Genomic DNA, 21,235 nt, shown 5'->3' on the forward strand with positions numbered 1-21,235 from the left:
TTAGTCATGAATCCAATAAATGATGACAGAGAGGAAGAGGTTCAACTGAATGGAAGGTGTGTGTGTGTGTGTGTGTGTGTGTGTGCGTGTGTGTGTGTGTGTGTGTGTGCGTGTGTGTGTGTGTGTGTGTGTGTGCGCGTGTGTGTGTGCGCGCGCGTGTGTGTGTGTGTGTGCGCGTGTGTGTGTGTGCGTGTGTGTGTGTGCGCGTGTGTGTGTGTGCGTGTGCGTGCGCGTGTGTGTGTGTGCGCGCGTGTGTGTGTGTGTGTGTCAACGTGATCAATAACCGGATTGCTTTGTGTGCGCTGACAGACGGAGCCCATCGAGTTCGTGGAGAACATCTGTGAGAACATGCAGCTGTTCCCCAAAGAGGACGTCCTGACCGGAGACCAGCTCATGTTTGAGTACGACAGCCAGGTAAACCAGCCCCCCCCCAGGAGAACCCCCCCAGCCTCCAGGTAAACCAGCCCCCCCCCAGGAGAACCCCCCCAGCCTCCAGGTAAACCAGACCCCCCCCAGCCTCCAGGTAAACCAGCCCCCCCCCCAGCCTCCAGGTAAACCAGCCCCCCCCCAGGAGAACCCCCCCAGCCTCCAGGTAAACCAGACCCCCCCCCAGCCTCCAGGTAAACCAGCCCCCCCCCCAGCCTCCAGGTAAACCAGCCCCCCCCCAGGAGAACCCCCCCAGCCTCCCGGAGCCCGCTGACTGGTGTGTGTGTGTGTGCCCCCCCCCCAGGTGATCAGCGCTGCCCTGTCCCTGTTGACCCCCACCAGAGCCAACCTGCTGCTGTTGTCTCCGGAGAACGAAGGTCACTGTCCTCTCAGGGAGAAATGGTTCGGTACCAGCTACAGCATGGAAGGTAGAACCACGGGGGTTCTAAAGGGGGAACCACGGGGGTTCTAAAGGGGGGGTAATGAAAGAACAGTCCCTCGTTGTCCTCTTCGTTGCCGTGTTGGTGGACGTTAACGGACGGTTCTGTCCATCAGGTGTCTCCGAGGAGTGGGTTCTGCTCTGGGCGGGAGAATTCCCTCAGAACCCGGACCTTCAGCTTCCAGCTCGGAACCAGTTCATTGGTCAGCACACGTTGAGCATGACGTCTGAAGCGCTCAGCTCTTCGTCTCATTGTCCTCCTCCTCTTCTTCACGCTGCAGCCACGGACTTCGCCCTGAAGGCCTCCGACTGTCCGGACTCGGACTTCCCGGTCCGGATCGTGGACAGCGAGCGAGGCTGTCTGTGGTACAAGAAGGACAACAAGTTCAGGATCCCTAAAGGTGAATCCCTCTCCCGTTGGCTGCTCCCCGTCGGGCTGCAGACCCCCCCCCCCCCCCCCCCCCCCCCCAGAGGGGCTCCCGCGGTTCTGTTCTAAAGCGGGACGCCTGATTTAACGTGTCCATCTGTCCTCCAGCTTGTATCCGCTTCAACCTGATTTCCCCCCTGATCCAGAAGAGCCCAGAGAAGTAAGAGAACAACCCCCCCCCCCCCCCTCCCCCCTGACCCTGACCCCCCTGACCCCGACCCCCCTCTTGTGTTGCCGGCCCTCCTCAGTCTGGTGCTGTTGGACCTCTTTGTGAACATCCTGGCTCACAACCTGGCCGAGCCGGCCTACGAGGCCGACGTGGCCCAGCTGGCCTACCAGCTGGTGGCCGGCGAGCACGGCGTGATGGTCCACCTGAAGGGGTTCAACCACAAGCTGCCGGTGAGGACTCCGGTGCTCCGGTGCTCCGGTGCTCCGGTGCTCCGGTGCCCCGGTGCTCCGGTGCTCCGGTACTCCGGTGCTCCGGTGCTCCGGTACTCCGGTGCTCCGGTGCTCCGGTGCTCCGGTGCTCCGGTACTCCGGTGCTCCGGTACTCCGGTGCTCCGGTGGGAACACTTGGTTCCTCTCGCCCTCCAGCTCCTGCTGAAGCTGATCGTGGATCACCTGGCCGGGTTCCGTGCCGAGCCGAGCGTCTTCTCCATGTTCTCTGAGCAGCTGAAGAAAGCCTACTTCAACGTCCTCATCAAACCCGAGCGGCTGGGGCGGTACGTGTGAGCAGCGGCGCCGGGGGGAGGCGTTCCTCCTCCCCCCGTTTCACCCTGTGGGACCGTCTGTCCTCAGGGACGTCCGCCTGCTGGTCCTGGAGCACTGCCGCTGGTCTGTGGTTCAGAAGTACCAGGCCGCCATGAAGGGTCTGACCGTGGACGACCTCCTGAGCTTCGTGGCCGGGCTGAAGGCGGAGCTATACGCCGAGGGGCTCGTCCAGGGGAACCTGACCAGCGCGGTGAGAGCGGAACGTGGGAAGGGGAAAAGGGGATCAATATAATCTGTGTTGAATCTAAATCGGTTTCCTCCATCAGGAGTCCAAGGACTTCCTGCAGTACTTTACTGAGTGAGTACCCTGATCGGGGGGGGGGGGGGGGGCTGCTTTTAGTTCCTATTCTAGCTAAGGTCGGTGCGTATTGATCAACATGTAAAAGAAACGCAGATGATTGGAATAACGGCGAGTTAAAAACGAGGGTTCTTCTCCACCAATCACGGGCTGTCATTGAGCCGCTGAACCAATGAGAGCTGACTGGTCTGTGCAGGAAGCTGCAGTTCCAGCCTCCGTCAGCAGAGGTCCCCGTCTTGTTCCGGGTGGTGGAGCTGCCCCAGAAACGACACCTCTGCAAAGTCAAATCTCTCAACCAAGGAGACGCCAACTCTGAGGTGACCGTCTACTACCAGGTGGGACGTCCGGCAGGCCGCGGGGACGCGGGGACACGGGGACGCGACCGGTACTTCCTCAATATACTTCATGGTGTTTAATAGTCATACTTCAGTATATGTTTGTGTTGCAGTCTGGGCTGAAGAACCTCAGAGACCACGCCCTCATGCAGCTGATGGTGGTGAGTACGCTAGCACGTCTCACCTGGGGAAACACTGTAGCTAACGCTAGCACGTCTCACCTGGGGAAACACTGTAGCTAACGCTAGCACGTCTCACCTGGGGAAGCACTGTAGCTAACGCTAGCACGTCTCACCTGGGGAAGCACTGTAGCTAACGCTAGCACGTCTCACCTGGGGAAACACTGTAGCTAACGCTAGCACGTCTCACCTGGGGAAGCACCTGGGCAGACACTGTAGCTAACGCTAGCACGTCTCACCTGGGGAAACGCTGTAGCTAACGCTAGCACGTCTCACCTGGGGAAACGCTGTAGCTAACGCTAGCACGTCCAGGTGAATCTGTCAGGTTTACGTTATTCCTGTTTCTGCGGCTGCGTTGTCCCGCCCTCCATTGTCAACTGGATGACATCATTATTGAATAAATTAGTTCAGCGGGTAAGGTGAGGTACCTGGCTTCACGATGATGCTAGGTTAGCATTTAGCATCATTTGGTTCCTGATGAAATGAAGACATTTGTCCTGCAGAGAGGAAAGCAACGAATCCCTCTCCTGACCCTGTACCGGGACCCGACCCTGAACTGGGGCTGGATGCTGGGGGGGGGGGGGGGGGGGGTCCACGGTTCCACGTTGTCTCCTCTCTGTCCACAGATGCACATGGAGGAGCCCTGCTTTGACTTCCTGAGGACAAAGGAGACGCTGGGGTTCGTCATGGCGACCGAGAACACATCGGTGTGTGCCGAGGCAGAGCAGACCAATGACACGGTGTCTCTTCTCTCCCAGGTACCAGGTGTACCCCGCCTGCCGGAACACCTCCGGGGTGCTGGGATTCTCCGTCACCGTGGAAACGCAGGCCACCAAGTTCAGGTGAGCCGCTGCCCCGTGTCCCCGCCGTCGGTCTGCGGAGCTCCTCGGCGGATCCTCTTCCTCTCTCGTCCACGCAGCACGGAGTTCGTGGAGGCGAAGATCGAGGAGTTCCTGGTCGGCTTCGGGGAGCGCCTGGCGGGTCTGAGCGAGGAGGCCTTTAAGACGCAGGTGACGGCTCTCATCAAGCTGAAGGAGTGCGAGGACGCCCACCTGGGAGAGGAAGTGGACCGCAACTGGTTCGAGGTGGTGACGCAGCAGTACGTGTTCCAGCGGCTGGACAAAGAGGTGAGGAACGCCGCTCAGGTGGAGTCTGCTGCTGGTTCTGTTGGGTTCTAACCTGCCGGGTCTCCGCTGCAGATCCAGGCCCTGAAGCTCTTCAGTCAGCAGGAGCTGGGTTCCTGGTTCCTGGAGCACCGGAGCAGCAGCAGGAAGCTCAGCGTCCACGTGAGTGTGCACGCCTCGCACCTTCAGCACCAGCTGACTCCACCCCCCCCCCTGAAATGCTGATTCTTTTTCAGGTGGTTGGTTCTGGTGCTGAAGAGGATGGCCCGCCGAAGCAGAGCGCCCCCTGCAGCCCCGCCCCACCCTCTGCCTATGGAGAAGTGAGCAAACTGAGCTTCCTGCCTGCTTCCTCGCCGTTGCTCCAAGACGCCACGCTTATCAGTGACATCAGAGCCTTCACCTCGTCCCTCCCCCTCCACCCCTACCACAAAATCCTCAGCTAGCTCACCGCCGCCCGGCGGCACCGGACACGGGTTCTTGTCTTTGACCGCAGAAGACAGAACCCGAGGAACATTTCGCCATCAGTTGATTTATGTAAACAAATGCTGCTTTCAAATCCTGTGGGAAATATCAGAAATACAGACCTGCGTTTATGAAGTAGCAAACGGGCTCGTGTGTTCAGCACCGGCTTCAGATTCTCAGGACTGATTTTATCTTCATTCGTAAATAGCTGGCAAGTCTCTGCAGAAGCACTGCAAGTACAACAAACGAACAAACATGTCGTCCCTGGATTCACAGATTCACCACGACAAAAGATAACATGTTTGTCAAATGTATTAATTCATTCATGAAGTCACACATAAATAGTTGTTTTAGCTTTCTCGGTGTTGTCTTTGCTGTTTAATAGACTCGAGACGCTTCTGGTGTCACTAAAACAACATTAGCAGCAAAGTGTGTATCTTGGATAAAGATTTGGATTGAATTTACAATAACATCGCGGTCCAGGAGGTGGCGGTAATGCTCTTGGTAAAGGTGGTCAGCCGCCGCAGAAGCCCACGAAGAAGAAGAAGAAAAACATGGCGGCGGTTAAAGGGAAGGACTCTGCTGAGCTGCACCGGGAGGACGTCGATACCAAACGTCGGTAACCTGACCGCGTCGGTCGCTTTACGGCACAGACATGGAGACTAGACTGTACTTTAGCGGGCTGCGCGGCTGCGGAATGAAGTCACCGGTCACCGGTCACCGTTGACGTTAGAATTGACGGGCGAACTGTCATCGCGGAGCTCCGCCACAGGGACCAAACAGTCAACACGACCGAGCCCCGGAGCTAATGCTAGGGCTTCCCTTAACCCTCCCCGGTTCTTCTTCTCCGTGTGGGGGCGTGGTCAATAAAGAGGATTCGGGTCATGATTAAGATATTTATATAACATGCAGATCAATACAAGTTGGTTCAGATATCAGCGCTGAGGTTCGATCCTGCTCCGTGTGTGAGTCTCGGGTCCGAACAAAGGGACGCCCTCTGCGTCCGCGTCTTTCAATGTCCATGAGTCCGGCCCCCTCCGGGTGGGGGTCCCGCCCGGGGGTCCCGCCCCAGCCAATCTAAGCCCATGTTTATCTGTGTTGCGTGACGTCACTGTTGTGATGCGTTCAATTGAAATCAGTCATTACAATAACAAACTAAATGTAGTGCGTTCCCAGTGGTGGCGGCGTGTAATTACTTTGTGGAATCCCATCTAAATACGGAAATGCCCTACACTAATGCTAGCCTAGCCTAGCCTAGCCTACCCTAGCCCGCAGCTAGCGGCGCAGAAGCGAGGCTCCTTGCTCTGTCATCATAATAGAGTTTAGTTTGATGGAGCTAATGCTAGCTCAGCCGCTAGCGAGCTAGCTCCTGAACACTTATTGACAGTTTCACGCATTTTAATGTGTTATAACGCTTAGTGGCAGTGTTGTAACACAGTGAATGTGCTTTACTTTGACAGACTCGGACTTTCTACGCGTCATTTCCTGGTTCGGGTTCTGGTTCTGCTGTGTATGGACTTTGGATTCTTCCGTAGGAACCTTTGTCTTTGTGTCTGTGAAGGTGACCCCGATGAAGACGCACCCTCTGACGGAGGCTCTGGACCGGCTGCTGCCTCGGACCTGGACTCCAAACCGTCCACCACCACTCCCGGTGACTGACCGACACAACTGTCTGCGTGACGTCTGACTTCAGAACCGGGTTGTGCACCAGAACCGGACCTTCACTCAGGCTGACTGGGCGGTCCTGCTCTGTCTTTTCTCGGTCCATCTGTCTGTCAGGACTCGAGTCCAACTCGTGTCCCCCTACATAAACCTGATTTAGTTTCTGGACGGTAAATGCAGCCTCGCAGGTAGCAGCAGCTAGCAGCTAGCGTAGCACAGCTGGTGTTAACCCACGGGGCGCTGGGGGGACCTCGGATTAAGATCATGTCCAGAGGAGAGACGGGGACTATATCGGTAGGAGGATGCTGAGGATGGGACGGGGCTAGAGGACGACCCAGGAGAAGAGACATGGACGTAGTGAGGGAGGACGATGCAAAGGACAGGGTGAAGTGGAGAAGGTTGGTTCGATGTGGCGACAAAACGACAAGAAGGTTCTCCGGCCCGGGTCCCGTCTGGGTCCAGGACGTCTGTTCACCGAAGACGTCTCCATTCAGTCCCCAACACTGCGACATGAGCCCGTCTGTCCATCCGTCTGTCTCCGTCCGTCCTTCCACGTCTTTTCAAACGGCTGTGTTGTTGTTGTTGACGTTTGTCCTGTCCTCCCCAGACAGACACATCTCCATCCAGACCAAGCTGGAGGGTCTGGAGACGCTGGTGGATCTGAATGGAGGTGAGCTTGTCCTCATCTGGTTCTGTCCCTGATCCTGTCTTCTCCGGGGTTATTGATCATGGCGCTGATTAGCGATGCCGCTACTGTGACCTATGAAGGAATCCTTTCACCTTCTTCTCCCCTCAGCCGGACGAAAGTCGTGTCCTCTGTGTCCGGAGGACAAGTTCAAGGCCTGCTACAGCCACAAGCTGCGGCGACACCTGCAGAACCTCCACTGGAAGGTCTACGTGGAGTATGAAGGTAGGACGGAGGGACACAGTCCCTGGTCAGGGAGATCTGAGTCCTGTCCTCATGTCTCTGTCCATGTTGTCCTCTAACAGGACAGAAGATGTGCATATGTCACCTGCCCTGCAGACACCTGAAGCCCAACCTCAGCGGAGACCAGGTGAGAGTCCACGCGGGGTCATCGCCGTTCAGGCTCCTGTTGGGCTTTTATTTTGAAATGAGCGAGCCCACTTCCTGCTCTGAGAGGTCATCCTTTCTCGTCTCTCCTCTGTGGGACGCCCCCCCCCCCAGTCGTCGGGGCGACACGTGGCCCATTACCACTGCGTCGTGTGCTCGGCCACCATCGCCCGGAAGTCCGACATGGTCAGCCACCTGAAACGGCACGTCAACAAAGGGGCGGAAGCCAGCTTCTGGGGGGGCTCCGAGGCCCCCCTGGAGGAGCCTGGTAAGGAACTGCCCCCGGTGACACAGCAGTAAACTAGTAGTGAACTAGTAGTAAACTAGTAGTGAACTAGTAGTAAACTAGTAGTGAACTAGTAAACTAGTAGCGAATTAGTGAGCTAGCAGTGAACTAGTAGTAAACTAGTAGTGAACTAGTAGTAAACTAGTAGTGAACTAGTAGTAAACTAGTAGTGAACTAGTAGTGAATTAGTAAACTAGTAGTGAACTAGTAGTGAACTAGTAGTAAACTAGTAGTGAACTAGTAGTAAACTAGTAGTGAACTAGTAGTGAATTAGTAAACTAGTAGTGAATTAGTAAACTAGTAGTGAACTAGTAGTGAACTAGTAGTGAATTAGTGAACTAGTAGTGAACTAGTAGTGAATTAGTGAACTAGTAGTGAACTAGTAGTGAATTAGTGAACTAGCAGTGAACTAGTAGGCGGTATTGGCCGTGGACGATGTCCCTCGTTGACCGCGGTGAGTCCATGACTCCGCGGGAGGACAGACTGAGTGGACGGCAGGTCGTCCAGTCTCCTCACCTGTCTCCAGGTGCCCCCTGTGGGCGGTGCCGCAGGGCGTGGTCTGTGTGAACGGCGTCTTAGCGGGTCGGGTCTCGGTGTCTCTGCAGCTCCCTCCGGCCAGGCGTACGAAATCATGAAGGAGCTTGGAACCAACGTCCAACTGGTCCCGAACCACACCGTCCCACAGAAGAGCGACTCCTACTTCAACCACAGGATGAAGACCAACAGGTGGGCTCACCTGAGGGCGGCTCCTCAGGGACCGCCTTCCTGCTGCTAACGCCCCGTTTGGCTTTCAGGCAGCTGGTGTTCAGTTCGCTGGCGGTCCTGGCGCAGGAGAGAAGCCCGCTGGAGTGTCTGGACGCCTTCGGAGCCACAGGTGAGACCGCGGCGAAACGCTCGCGCCTGTAGGCGGAGCCGAGGCTAACTCCGCCCCTCCGCCAGGGATCATGGGCCTCCAGTGGGCGAAGCACCTCCGGAACGCCGTCAAAGTCACCATCACCGACATCAGCGACGCCTGCGTCAAGATGATCAAAGAGAACTGCGAGCTGAACGACATCCGGGTGGACGGCGTCCCCCGAGGACCCAGGGGGGCCGACGGGGCGTCCCTCGCTACGGTGGAGGTCGCCAAGATGGACGCCAATGTCATCATGCACCTGCGGCCCTTTGATTACATGTAAGGAGGAGCTTCAGCACGAAACCTCGTTACAAGATGTCCACCTGTCTGTCCATCACTCTGTCCGTCTCTCTGATTTGCTGTCTTCAGTCACCTGGATCCGTACGGGACAGCGGTGAACTACCTGGACGCTGCGTTCAGGAACGTCCGGAACCTGGGCATCGTCTCTGTGACGTCCACTGACACGGGCTCGCTGTACTCCAAGAGTCCAAACGTCACCCTGCGTCACTACGGCGTCCACATCGTCCGCACCGAGTACTACAAGGAGCTGGCCGCCCGCATGGTCGTAGCCGCCGTGGCGAGGTACCGCCTCCTTCCTGGTGGGACCGGGGGGGACCGGACCGCGTCCTCACGGGCCGCGCGTGCGTTGCAGGGCGGCGGCTCGCTGTAACAAAGGCATCGAGGTCCTGCTGGCGGTGGCGCTGGAGCATTTCGTCCTGGTGGTGGTCCGGGTCCTCCGCGGTCCCTCGCAGGCGGACGAGTCCGTGAAGAAGCTGCGTAAACTGGTCCACTGCCAGTGGTGCGAGGAGCGGGGCTTCCTGAGGCACGGCGCCGTGCTGGATGGTGAGCAGGGGGGAGGAGCTTGAGTCAGCGGCTAACCGCTGCTAGCGCTTCAACGCCTGCGTTTCCTCCAGACAGGCTGCCCTGCGGCTGCCACGGGAGTCTCCCGGGAAAGACGGCGGTGCACCTGGGACCGCTGTGGTGAGAGCACGTCCTCACACGCGTCCCCCCGTCTGGGGACGGCACGCAGCTACAGGTGTGTCTGTCGTCCCCCCCCCCCCAGGTGTGGCGCTCTGTTCAACACGGGCTTCCTGAGGACGATGCTGGCGGCGGCGGTGCAGCACGGCATGGACGACGTCCAGCCGCTCATCAAGATGCTGATCTGCGAGTCGGAGTGCAGCACCCTCAGGGCGCCGGTCCACGGGCCGGCGGCGGCGGCGGCGGCGGCGGCGGCGCCCAGCAGCCGGGGTAACGAGCCGACGCCCCGCACAATGTTTCCCTCGCACCCCGACTGACTCCTGTCTCCGCAGTGGAGTGTGGAGTCGTCATCAAGACGTCGCAGAGCGGCGGGGACGCGGGGGCTCAGTTCGGTGAGTCCCGGAGGGTCAAACGTCCTACCGTTAGCTAGCGTCCCACTTTACCGCTACGTAGCAATGTCCCCCCAGGACAAGCCTAGAACGTCCTACCGTTAGCTAGCGTCCCACTTTACCGCTACGTAGCAATGTCCCCCCAGGACAAGCTTAGAACGTCCTACCGTTAGCTAGCGTCCCACTTTACCGCTACGTAGCAATGTCCCCCCAGGACAAGCCTAGAACGTCCTACCGTTAGCTAGCGTCCCACTTTACCGCTACGTAGCAATGTCCCCCCAGGACAAGCCTAGAACGTCCTACCGTTAGCTAGCGTCCCACTTTACCGCTACGTAGCAATGTCCCCCCAGGACAAGCTTAGAACGTCCTACCGTTAGCTAGCGTCCCACTTTACCGCTACGTAGCAATGTCCCCCCAGGACAAGCCTAGAACGTCCTACCGTTAGCTAGCGTCCCACTTTACCGCTACGTAGCAATGTCCCCCCAGGACAAGCTTAGAACGTCCTACCGTTAGCTAGCGTCCCACTTTACCGCTACGTAGCAATGTCCCCCCAGGACAAGCCTAGAACGTCCTACCGTTAGCTAGCGTCCCACTTTACCGCTACGTAGCAATGTCCCCCCAGGACAAGCTTAGAACGTCCTACCGTTAGCTAGCGTCCCACTTTACCGCTACGTAGCAATGTCCCCCCAGGACAAGCCTAGAACGTCCTACCGTTAGCTAGCGTCCCACTTTACCGCTACGTAGCAATGTCCCCCCAGGACAAGGAGCATGTTTCTAAGACACCGTCGTCTCTTCGTATGAAACCCGAAGACCCTTTGTCCTTCCAGGGAAACGGAAGCAAGGAGACGAGCCCGGGAACGTGGTGAAGAAGCTGAAGCCGGACGCGTCCCTGGAACACCCGTCCCCGTCCCCGTCCTTCTACTACAGCATCCACCGCCACAGCATCAGGGGCATGAACATGCCCAAGTAAGCAGCCTCTGCCCCCCCAGGACACTCCTGTGGACGTCCCCCCCGACATGTCTGAGGGGACGTCCGCAGCCCGGAAAGCTGCGTCTGGCCGACCAGAACCGGGAGGCTTCACATGAAGACGATCCGAAGACGATCCGGGCAGAGGGAGGAGCTTAGTGCGTCATCGGAGGTTCTGCCACCAGCGCTGGCCAATGACGGCATATTGATTAACGATAAGTCTTTAGTCTGGATCAGAACCCGAGCTGCTCCATGTGGAACCTCCCGGTTCTGGTCGGATCGTCTTCATGTGGAACCCACAGAACCGGATCCTGGATCTAATCCGGTGTCTGAAAGAATCTCTTTGTCTCCTCAGGCTGAACAAGTTCCTTCAGTACCTGACGGAGGCCGGCTTCAGGGTGAGCCGGACCCACTTCGACCCGACGGGGGTCCGAACCGACGCCACGCTGCAGCAGTTCAAGTCCGTCCTCACCAAGTACAGCGTGCCGACGTGCACCAGAACCGGCACCGCTCCGAGTGTGAGCCCGGAGCAGACGGTGTGAGGGAACCCGGTCCACCACCAGAACCCGGTCCACCATCCAGAACCCGGTCCACCACCAGAACCCGGTCCACCATCCAGAACCGGAGCAGACGTGTGACGGAACCCAGGTCACTATCCGGAACCCGGTCACCATCCAGAACCCGGTCCACCATCCAGAACCCGAGCAGACGGTGTGAGGGAACCCTGTCCACCACCAGAACCCGGTCCACCATCCAGAACCCGGTTCACCATCCAGAACCGGAGCAGACAGTGTGAGGGAACCCGGTTCACCATCCAGAACCCAGTTCACCATTCAGAACCCGGTCCCCCATCCAGAACCCGGTTCACCATCCAGAACCGGAGCAGACAGTGTGAGGGAACCCGGTTCACCATTCAGAACCCAGTTCACCATTCAGAACCCGGTCCCCCATCCAGAACCCAGTTCACCATTCAGAACCCGGTCCCCCATCCAGAACCCGGTCCACCATCCAGAACCGGAGCAGACGGTGTAACGGAACCCAGTTCACCTTCCAGAACCGTTCTGCTCCAAGCCCCGCCCACACGGCGCTCTCTGTAGCCCCGCCCATTTCATCCTGAACTTTTTTTTCTTGTCTGATATAAAATAAAAGTCTCTGGGCTCCGGGTTTGTTGTCCGGTTCGTGACGTCATGCAGGTTCTGTTGATCACGTGTCACCTTCATTCTGATGAAGATGAGTGAATCTGAGGAGAGGAGGCGGGACGGGAGGAGGGGGGCGTGCTGCTCCTCCTCCTCCTCCTCTTCCTCCTCCTCCTCCTCGGAGCCCTCGCGGCAGATCGACGTCACTACCTGCGGACCGGCGCCACCTGTGGATCCTCCTGCCGCTCCGCTATGGGGATCTCAGCGTCCAGTCTGCTGGACGAGACCAAGTCCAGCTACGTCCGAGGTAAGACCGGAACCGGGCCGGCGGCTCCGGTCGGGTCGGAACCGAACTTCCTTCTGTGTCGCTCCCCGCTGTCTGATTGTTTCTGGACCCGGCCAGGGACGCCGGCTCCTGAAACGGTCCGGATCGGTCCGGATCCGGTCCGGATCTGAGCGTCACGGCTTGGAGCTGAAGCGTTTCGCCTCGTCGGTTGGCGGCCCGCGTCTCCTGAACTGGTTCCCGTCGGGCGGACTGGAACCAGTCTGGAACCAGTCCGTCCGGTTCCGTGCGCTCTGAGGGTTCGGGCTGTTCCTGCGTTTCCTGTCCCGCTGAGCGGAGAGACAGACCTGAGTCCCCTGTCCGGTGTCCCCTATACGGGGCGTGTCACTGAGTCCGGACGAAAGATGCTGTGTGTGTGCGCGCGCGTGCGTGCGTGCGCGCGTGTCAGTGACACAGGTAACAACAGGTGTGCTGCAGGTGCCTTTGTTTACAGGACAAAGCAGCGAGCTGGACCAACGAGAGCGCAGAGACACGTCAAACCAACCTGACCGCAGGCCCCGCCCCTTCCTCCCGGTTCAATCCCGGTTTTACATGAATGGTGGTAGGGTGACGTCATCACGAGAGTGATGACGTCATCACGAGAGTGGCGGCAGCTGGCCCATCGTTCCTCCTGGATGGGAGAATCGATCTGCTCCTGATGCTGATGCTGGCTGTGCTGCCTCTGCTGTTGCCGTGGTAACAGAGACTCGCATGTTTAAACTGGGTTCATCAAAAGCAGCAGAAACGGTCGGTCCAGCTGAAGACATTCCGTCGTCGTAGTTTAAAAACGTTATAATATCTCGTAAAGGAGTCTGTTTGATGCGTAAAGTACACGACCGCGTACTCTGACTGCTGCATTACGTCGTGGTACATTTACATATCGTTTGCTTCGTGTCATAAACTGTTTAACCCGGAGTAAAGATCTCCTTTCAATAAATATCTCATCTTCCAATCAGAAGCCTCTTCTGTGTCCGGGCCCCTCCCCCTGCCCCCCCCCTCCCCCTCCCTTCCACGGTCTGTTGAGACTTGCAGCGATTTGTCCGTCCTCTCAGGTATGTCCTCCTGGCTCCCTGGGACTGTGATGTCAGCTGGGGGCGGGCTTTGTTCACCGTGGCTGCTGATTGGTCCCCGTGCGTGTTGTTCTGACACGTCGACGGTTTCACTGTTTGTGACTCATTTTATTCTGAAGAACAGGTCTGTCCAGAGGAGCAGGGGGGGGGGGGGGGGGGCGTCCCTCTGGAGACAGCCTTCACTAGAGGAGCAGGGGGGGACGTCCCTCTGGAGACAGCTTTCACTAGAGGAGCAGGGGGGGACGTCCCCCTTTCACTAGAGGAGCAGGAAGGGACGTCCCTCTGGAGACAGCTTTCACTAGAGGAGCAGGGGGGGACGTCCCCCTTTCACTAGAGGAGCAGGGGGGGGGGGACGTCCCTCTGGAGACAGCTTTCACTAGAGGAGCAGGAAGGGACGTCCCTCTGGAGACAGCTTTCACTAGAGGAGCAGGGGGGGACGTCCCCCTTTCACTAGAGGAGCAGGGGGGGGACGTCCCTCTGGAGACAGCTTTCACTAGAGGAGCAGGGGGGGGGGGACGTCCCTCTGGAGACTATGGTTCACGTTCCAGCGCCAGCGTCCCTGAAGGGAGAGACACGTTTAAAGACACGTCTAGTATTGTTAGTCGTGGCTTGGGTCCAGAATCATGCTGGATCTGGATCTGGACCTGGTCCACCAGGACACCCCGGTTGGTTTCCGGGCCGCAGCCGGCCGGCGTGACGCTTCCCGTCTCCCGGCGTGACGCTTCCCGTCTCCCGGCGTGACGCTTCCCGCCTCCCGGCGTGACGCTTCCCGTCTCCCGGCCTGACGCTTCCCGCCTCCCGGCGTGTCGCTTCCCGTCTCCCGGCGTGACGCTTCCCGTCTCCCGGCGTGTCGCTTCCCGTCTCCCGGCCTGACGCTTCCCGTCTCCCGGCGTGACGCTTCCCGTCTCCCGGCCTGACGCTTCCCGCCTCCCGGCGTGACGCTTCCCGCCTCCCGGCGTGACGCTTCCCGTCTCCCGGCGTGTCGCTTCCCGTCTCCTGGCGTGTCGCTTCCCGTCTCCCGGCGTGACGCTTCCCGTCTCCCGGCGTGACGCTTCCCGTCTCCCGGCCTGACGCTTCCCGTCTCCCGGCGTGTCGCTTCCCGTCTCCCGGCGTGACGCTTCCTGTCCCCCTACAGGCCAGGCGGAGGCGGCGCTGAAGGACTTCAGCCCGTACTACAGGAAGCAGTTCTCCGTGGCCCATTTCTGTCAGGTGGAAGATGATCTGGAGCATCGCGAGGAGACGATGACCCGGCTCCTGAAACAGCAGGTAACTGTCCCAGACCGTCCCCTCCTTGTCCTCATAAAGACCCTAAACCCAATGTCTGTGTCGAGCAGCCGGCTCCCGAGGAGGGCGAGGTGCTCTATGAGGAAGGCCTCTTTTATTTTGACGAGACCAGGAAGTGGAGGGAGAGGTACGTGGTGGTCAGAGCCAACTACAGCCTGGAGTGTCACGAGAGCCTGGAGGTGAGGGTGCACTCATCAAACGCACCCGCTGCATGCGCAGAGCGCAGGTAACGTCTGCTCACCTGTCCACAGAGCTTTATCAAAGGGGTCCCTCCACACCAGAAGCTGCTGCCCACAGGGGGCGCTGTGCTCACCACGGAGGAGAAGTACATGGCCATGGTGGACCAGTGTTTCCCCGGCGACACCAGTGAGTCGCGTTTGGATCCAGAAGTAGTCTGTACCGATGTAGTTTATGTACCGATGTAGTTTATGTACCGATGTAGTTTATGTACCGATGTAGTTTATGTACCGATGTAGTTTATGTCCTGATGTAGTTTACTGCCTGATGTAGTTTATGTACCGATGTAGTTTATGTACCGATGTAGTTTACTTCCTGATGTAGTTTATGTACCGATGTAGTTGACTTCCTGATGTAGTTGACTTCCTAATGTAGTTTATGTACCGATGTAGTTTACTTCCTGATGTAGTTTATGTACTGATGTAGTTTATGTACCGATGTAGTTTATATGCTGATGTAGTTTGCTTCCTGATGTAGTTTATATACTGATGTAGTTTATGTACCGATGTAGTTTATATGCTGATGTAGTTTGCTTCCTGATGTAGTTTATGTACCGATGTAGTTTACTTCCTGACGTAGTTTACTTCCTGATGTAGTGTATTTCCTGGCGTAGTTTACTTCCTAATGTAGTTTACTTTTTGCCGTAGTTTACTTCCTGATGTAGTTTACTTCCTGACGTAGTTTATTTCCTGACGTAGTGTACTCCCTGATGTAGTGTACTTCCTGGCGTAGTGTACTTCCTGATGGTGTTTGCTTCCTGGCATAGTTTACTTCCTGATGTAGTGTACTTCTTGACGTAGTGTACTTCCTGGCGTAGTGTATTTCCTGACATAGTTTACTTCCTGATGCAGTTTACTTCCTGACGTAGTTTATTTCCTGACGTAGTGTACTCCCTGATGTAGTGTACTTCCTGGCGTAGTGTACTTCCTGATGGTGTTTGCTTCCTGGCATAGTTTACTTCCTGACGTAGTGTACTTCCTGACGTAGTGTACTTCCTGACGTAGTGTACTTCCTGGCGTAGTTTACTTCCTGGCGTAGTTTACTTCCTGACATAGTTTACTTCCTAATGTAGTTTACTTCCTGGCATAGTGTACTTCCTGGCGTAGTGTACTTCCTAATGTAGTGTACTTCCTGGCGTAGTGTACTTCCTGACGGTGTTTGGTGTTCCAGGCCTGGAGGACTTTGCTCCGCCTCCGGCGGCGATGCCGGGACCCTTTCCGGTCTACCTGAGGCTGCCCTACAGGAGAGACTCCTACTTCTGCTTCAGGCAGCAGCACAAGCAGGAAGCGTTCATCTCCATCCTGTCTGACTGCATCCGGCACCAGAACCAAGGTGAGGCCCAACCAGAGAACCCGGCAGGGGGTCCAGAAAAGAGACACAGCAGCTCAGAACCGGGTCAGACCAGAGCAGCTCAGAACCGGATCAGACCAGAGTAGCTCAGAACCGGATCAGACCAGAGTAGCTCAGAACCGGGTCAGACCAGAGCAGCTCAGAACCGGATCAGACCAGAGCAGAGCAGCTCAGAACCGGGTCAGACCAGAGCAGCTCAGAACCGGGTCAGACCAGAGCAGCTCAGAACCGGATCAGACCAGAGCAGAGCAGCTCAGAACCGGGTCAGACCAGAGCAGAGCAGCTCAGAACCGGGTCAGACCAGACCAGAGCAGCTCAGAACCGGATCAGACCAGAGTAGCTCAGAACCGGATCAGACCAGAGTAGCTCAGAACCGGATCAGACCAGAGTAGCTCAGAACCGGGTCAGACCAGAGCAGCTCAGAACCGGATCAGACCAGAGCAGCTCAGAACCGGATCAGACCAGAGCAGAGCAGCTCAGAACCGGGTCAGACCAGAGCGGAGCAGCTCAGAACCGGGTCAATACTTTCATCTGTGTGTCTGTGTGTGTGTGTGTGTGTGTGTGTGTGTGTCTGTGTGTGTGTGTGTGTGTGTGTGTGTGTGTCCGTGTGTCTCAGACTTCCTGAAGAAGACGACCTTTGAGGTCCAGGCCTTCCTCAAAGCCGTCCAGCTCTACAGGGAGGACAGAGGACGCTACGAGGCCTGGGACATGCTAATAGGAAGTGATGTCAGAGTACGTCCTCCGGTTGCACCATCAGCCAATCACCAGCTGATCGCCGTCTGAGCGCACTTCCTGTTTGCAGGTGATGGGGAACCTGGTGATGGAGCGGATGCTGCCGTCCCTGGAGGAGGACATGCTGCCCCGCCTGAAGGCCAAGAAGACGGAGAAGAAGAGGGTCTGGTTCGCTGTGAGTCCCCGACCCGGTCCCCGGTCCCGTCCTCCACCCTGCGGGACGCCCAGGCGGTGACTGTCCCCTGCCGCTGTCCCCAGACGGTGGAAGCGGCCTACATCCTGGCCCAGGAGCACCTGCTGGAGCGGCTGTCGGCGCTGAAGGACGAGTGCCGGGCCCGGACCTGCCGGCAGGAGATCCTGATCCACTCCGACATGGACCAGATCCTGAAGGCCAGAGGACAGCTGGAGGACAAAGTGCGAGGTAAAGCCCGGGTGAGGCGGCCCGCGTGTGTGTGTGTGCGGCGTGACAACGCCCCGCCCCCTTCCTTACTCCCAGCCGCAGTGTCGGCGCCGGCGGAGACGCTGTGCTCCGAGTCCATCCGGCCGTCCCTCGGCGCCGTCCTGGAGGAGCTGCTGGGGCCCGTCAGCGCCGGGTTCCAGGAGGCGCGGCAGCTGAGCGGCGTCCTGATGGACGACGTGTGTCGGGACGTCCTGCTGCAGGGGGACCAGGAGCAGCTGAAGAAGGTGCGGACCGCGGGCCTGCAAACCAGAACCCTGCCCTGGGGAACCCCGCCCTCTAACCCGCCCCCGCCCCCCCCCCCCCCCCCTGCAGGTTCTCGCCGCCATGGCCCGGCCCAACCTGCAGCGCTGCTACCAGATGATGGACTCGCTGCAGGACAAACAGCAGCCGGACCGGTTCGGCCTGTCCGGCACCACGGCGGTGGTCCAGAGCGCCCAGATCGACCTGCAGCAGGTACTGGCAGTGCCGTTGTAGTGACGAGCTTTCACCTGTAGGGGGCAGCAGTGCAGTTTGTCTTTTAGGAGAAGGATCTGATCTGGATCCAGATCAGATCCTGGATTCTGGATCATTAACATTGGAGTCAGAATTTGTTCCTCAATATCTCGGCTGATTATTGATCGATGATTGTGATTATTATCGTTGGGGGGGGGGGGGGGACATTCAGAGGAACCGGATCCGTCAGGAGGGGACCGGATGCAGATTCTCTTTGCCCCTGATGAATACCTGGGTGTAGTCCCCCGGGGGGGTTTAATGCGGGTCTGGTTCTGCCGGGTCTGGTTCTAAATGGTCTTGGTTCTACCGGGTTCTGGTTCTACCGGTTCTGGTTCTACCGGGTTCTGGTTCTACCGGGTCTGGTTCTGCCGGGCCTTGGTTCTACCGGGTCTGGTTCTGCCGGGTCTGGTTCTGCCGGGCCTTGGTTCTACCGGGTTCTGGTTCTACCGGCTTCTGGTTCTGCCGGGTCTGGTTCTGCCGGGTCTGGTTCTGCCGGGCCTGGTTCTGAAGCTAACAGCTGCTTGTGCTCCAGCTGATGGAGAACGCTGCCTTCACCTTTGAGCAGCTGCTCTTCAAAGCCTTCAAAGACAACCCAGACGACCCGGACGGCGCCGGCTCTGCCATCAACAAGGCCAAACACAGAGTGCTGAAGGTCAGAAGGTCACGTGATGTCATCTTAAAGGGACGGCCCACTCGTCGTCTCCCCTGATTGGCTGTGTGTCCCGCAGCAATTTGACCACGACAGCAGCACAGTGAGGAAGAGGATCTGCAGGGAGACCCTCATCTTCATCACTCTGCCCTTCATCAAGAAGAACCTGGAGACCAGCTGCAGACCTGTGAGAGCACACACACACACACACACACACACACACACACACACACACACACTCACACACACACACCTACACACACACACACACACACACCTACACACACAGACACACACACACGCACACACACACGCACACGCATACGCACACACACACACACTCAGACACCTACAAACACACAGGCAGACACACACACACACACACGCACACACACGCAGACACACACACCTACACACACACACACACACACACACACTCACACACACACACACACACCTACACACACACACACACACACACACTCACACACACACACCTACACACACACACACACACACACACCTACACACACAGACACACACACGCACACACACGCACACACACACACGCACACACACACACACGCACACACGCACACACACACACACACACCACACACACACGCACACACACACACACACGCACACACGCACACACACACACACAGACACACACACACACGCACACACACACACACACGCACACACACACGCACACGCACACGCACGCACACACACACACACTCAGACACCTACAAACACACAGGCAGACACACACACACACACACACACGCACACACGCACACACACGCAGACACACACACCTACACACACACACCTTTGTGTTCTTGTCCAGGAGCTTCGGGGTCTCGACCGGTCCGTCGACGCCGACCACTCGGACTTCATCCAGGTGGAGAACGTTTATGAAAGCGTCCTTTTGCAAACGCTGGACAAGGAGGTCTCTAAAGGTAGAACCCGGTCAGGTGTTCCCCTGAAGCCACGCCCCCCGGAGACGTCTAACCTGGCTGTTCTCTCCTGCAGCGGTGAAGGAGGCGGCGAGCCTCCAGAAGTTCAACCTGTTCACGGACAGCAGAGACCTGCTCGGCTCCAGCGTCTCCTCCCCCTGCCCCTCCCCCTCCACTCCCAGCAGCGCCGCTGACGTTCAGGGGGCGGAGCATGGCATCCAAACCGTGAAGGAAGGCGTGGCCCCGACCTCGCCGCTAGCAGAACCAGTCGGTCAGAGCGACACACACAAAGGGGCCGATGAGGATCTGATCCAGCTGGGTCAGCCCCGGACCGGCGCCGCTCCAGCTGAAGGGAGCACGAAGACGGGCGCGGAACCGCCGGGACCAGGAAGCGATCCCCCAAACGGGGGCGGAGACCCTTCAGCAGGAGGCGGCGCTGAAGACCGGATGGTCTGTGGAAGCGGAGGAACCAGGTTCGAGTCTCCCTCTAGTGGTGACGCACCTGAAGACGTCGGTTCTGTCTCAGACCCCGATTCTCTACACGTGTCGGTGGGGAGTGAGACCGCACCCTCAGACCTGGAGTCCACCCCAGGGGACGAAAGGTGCGAGGATCAAAGGTCAATGACCTCTGACATCCTGGAGGGCGAGGAAGACGTGAGCAGGTCACCCGTGAGCTCAGGCGGTTCGGCTCGGGACGGGACGGATCCGGATCCGGATCCGGATCCTCAGGCCCAGAGGGGACGCCGTGAGCAACATCACCAATCAGCCATCGGCGGAGGAGGCGGCGACCTCTGAACCCACCAAAGAGGAAACGGCGCCCAGCCCCAGAGCTCCGCCCCCGGACTCCATCAGGGAGATCCGGGACCTGGTGGAGGAGGTGATCGAGATGGAGGCGCTGCTGCGGCGCTCCCCCAGCGGCGCCCCAAAGGAGGAATGAAGCGCGGTTCTGCTGCGGGGAACCGAGATCCACAAGAACCTCCGCGTGACGTTCTGTTTGTAAACGTTGTGATTCATTCACGGACTGGTTGCAGGAAGGCGGGAAACTGCAGCGCCGCGTTTTTATTGGCTCACAGATCAAGGAGGCTCCGCCCAAATCTGAGCTGTTTTCCCGTGCTTCTAATGCTAAGCTAGGCTAACGACGTCCAGCCGCTTCATCACAGGACTGTGCGATTTGAAAGCCCCGCCCCCACAGATCAATATTCATATCAGTGAAACAATCAATCACAAAGCAGATCCTGATTGGTCCGGTGGGGGGGGGGGGGGGCGCCACCTGGTGGCACTTTGGCCGAATCGCACAGCCCTGATCCTGCGACGTCACAGAACGCCACTTCCTGTTTCGTATATGATGTAAGTGAAGAAGTAGCTCCTCACAGTGCCTTAGCGGGGCCTCCTGCTGGCGGATGCGGTTGCCGTGGTGACGGGCGGGAGTCTGCAGCATCCACAGAGTGCCTTTTACCTGTCGAGCGTCGCTTTGCTGTGGCAGAATAAACGGATCTAAACGAGCGTCTCCGTGTGGACCAGTATTTACGCTTCACGCGGGGCTCTCGGCCAATCACAGGCGGCCGTCGGCAGCATCTGCGGCGCGTTACAGCCGATAATCCGGCTGATCTATCGCACCACAGAAGAAGAGCTCACGTTTCAGCCTCGCTCCAGGACACGGTGGAAAATGGGAAGCAGATTGTTTCACATTTCCAAACGCTGAGGAAGAAAATAAATTACAATCCGGGCTCTATTGGGCCAGAACCGGGCCAGAAAACACGACGACAGTCAGAACCCCCTGTGAGAAGCTGCTGCCGGGTTGGGCCGACTCATGAGTTCTCCGGCTGTGATCC

General features: G+C 58.0%; 3 protein-coding genes across 3 annotated transcripts; all 3 read left to right on the forward strand.

The window, feature by feature from the left end:
• The first annotated feature begins 6 nt into the window (after positions 1-6).
• Positions 7-4,793, forward strand: LOC137899579 (nardilysin-like). The gene is made up of 17 exons (XM_068743615.1): positions 7-39; positions 310-414; positions 731-854; positions 982-1,068; positions 1,147-1,266; positions 1,401-1,452; positions 1,541-1,691; positions 1,887-2,014; positions 2,091-2,253; positions 2,330-2,361; positions 2,558-2,696; positions 2,810-2,857; positions 3,502-3,554; positions 3,634-3,717; positions 3,795-4,002; positions 4,075-4,161; positions 4,236-4,793. The coding sequence occupies exons 1-17, from the start codon at positions 7-9 to the stop codon at positions 4,440-4,442; spliced, it is 1,821 nt and encodes a 606-aa protein (XP_068599716.1). The 3' UTR covers positions 4,443-4,793.
• A 222-nt stretch (positions 4,794-5,015) lies between these two features.
• On the forward strand, positions 5,016-11,864 carry trmt1l (tRNA methyltransferase 1-like). Its single transcript, XM_068743290.1, has 16 exons — positions 5,016-5,076; positions 6,023-6,113; positions 6,723-6,793; positions 6,920-7,033; positions 7,114-7,178; positions 7,310-7,463; positions 8,087-8,207; positions 8,276-8,355; positions 8,421-8,652; positions 8,743-8,955; positions 9,026-9,216; positions 9,288-9,354; positions 9,437-9,621; positions 9,684-9,743; positions 10,568-10,706; positions 11,062-11,864. Exons 1-16 carry the CDS (start codon positions 5,016-5,018, stop codon positions 11,246-11,248), a joined length of 2,031 nt encoding a protein of 676 aa, XP_068599391.1. The 3' UTR covers positions 11,249-11,864.
• Positions 11,865-12,079: 215 nt separating this feature from the next.
• Positions 12,080-20,900, forward strand: LOC137899264 (protein Niban 1-like). Its single transcript, XM_068743291.1, has 15 exons — positions 12,080-12,149; positions 14,370-14,500; positions 14,569-14,697; positions 14,770-14,884; positions 15,926-16,087; positions 16,722-16,837; positions 16,908-17,012; positions 17,096-17,258; positions 17,334-17,521; positions 17,610-17,750; positions 18,322-18,441; positions 18,518-18,625; positions 19,295-19,406; positions 19,480-20,148; positions 20,189-20,900. The coding sequence occupies exons 1-15, from the start codon at positions 12,095-12,097 to the stop codon at positions 20,338-20,340; spliced, it is 2,466 nt and encodes an 821-aa protein (XP_068599392.1). The 5' UTR covers positions 12,080-12,094; the 3' UTR covers positions 20,341-20,900.
• Positions 20,901-21,235: the final 335 nt, after the last annotated feature.

The sequence above is a fragment of the Brachionichthys hirsutus genome, chromosome 9, assembly GCF_040956055.1.
Source record: "Brachionichthys hirsutus isolate HB-005 chromosome 9, CSIRO-AGI_Bhir_v1, whole genome shotgun sequence".
Taxonomy (NCBI): Eukaryota; Metazoa; Chordata; class Actinopteri; order Lophiiformes; family Brachionichthyidae; genus Brachionichthys; species Brachionichthys hirsutus.

What these genes read in the sequence shown, in the direction of transcription:
- LOC137899579 (XM_068743615.1), top strand. Translation starts at nt 7, where the DNA reads ATGAATCCAATAAATGATGACAGAGAGGAAGAG. An exon ending in GGTTCAACCACAAGCTGCCG is followed by an intron (nt 1,692 to 1,886) that starts GTGAGGACTCCG and finishes CTCGCCCTCCAG; the next exon opens with CTCCTGCTGAAGCTGATCGT. An exon ending in TTCCTGCAGTACTTTACTGA is followed by an intron (nt 2,362 to 2,557) that starts GTGAGTACCCTG and finishes TGGTCTGTGCAG; the next exon opens with GAAGCTGCAGTTCCAGCCTC.
- trmt1l (XM_068743290.1), top strand. Translation starts at nt 5,016, where the DNA reads ATGGCGGCGGTTAAAGGGAAGGACTCTGCTGAGCTGCACCGGGAGGAC. An exon ending in GGCGGCGCCCAGCAGCCGGG is followed by an intron (nt 9,622 to 9,683) that starts GTAACGAGCCGA and finishes CTGTCTCCGCAG; the next exon opens with TGGAGTGTGGAGTCGTCATC. An exon ending in AGGGGCATGAACATGCCCAA is followed by an intron (nt 10,707 to 11,061) that starts GTAAGCAGCCTC and finishes TTGTCTCCTCAG; the next exon opens with GCTGAACAAGTTCCTTCAGT.
- LOC137899264 (XM_068743291.1), top strand. Translation starts at nt 12,095, where the DNA reads ATGGGGATCTCAGCGTCCAGTCTGCTGGACGAGACCAAGTCCAGCTAC. An exon ending in CAAGTCCAGCTACGTCCGAG is followed by an intron (nt 12,150 to 14,369) that starts GTAAGACCGGAA and finishes GTCCCCCTACAG; the next exon opens with GCCAGGCGGAGGCGGCGCTG. An exon ending in CCCGGCTCCTGAAACAGCAG is followed by an intron (nt 14,501 to 14,568) that starts GTAACTGTCCCA and finishes TGTGTCGAGCAG; the next exon opens with CCGGCTCCCGAGGAGGGCGA.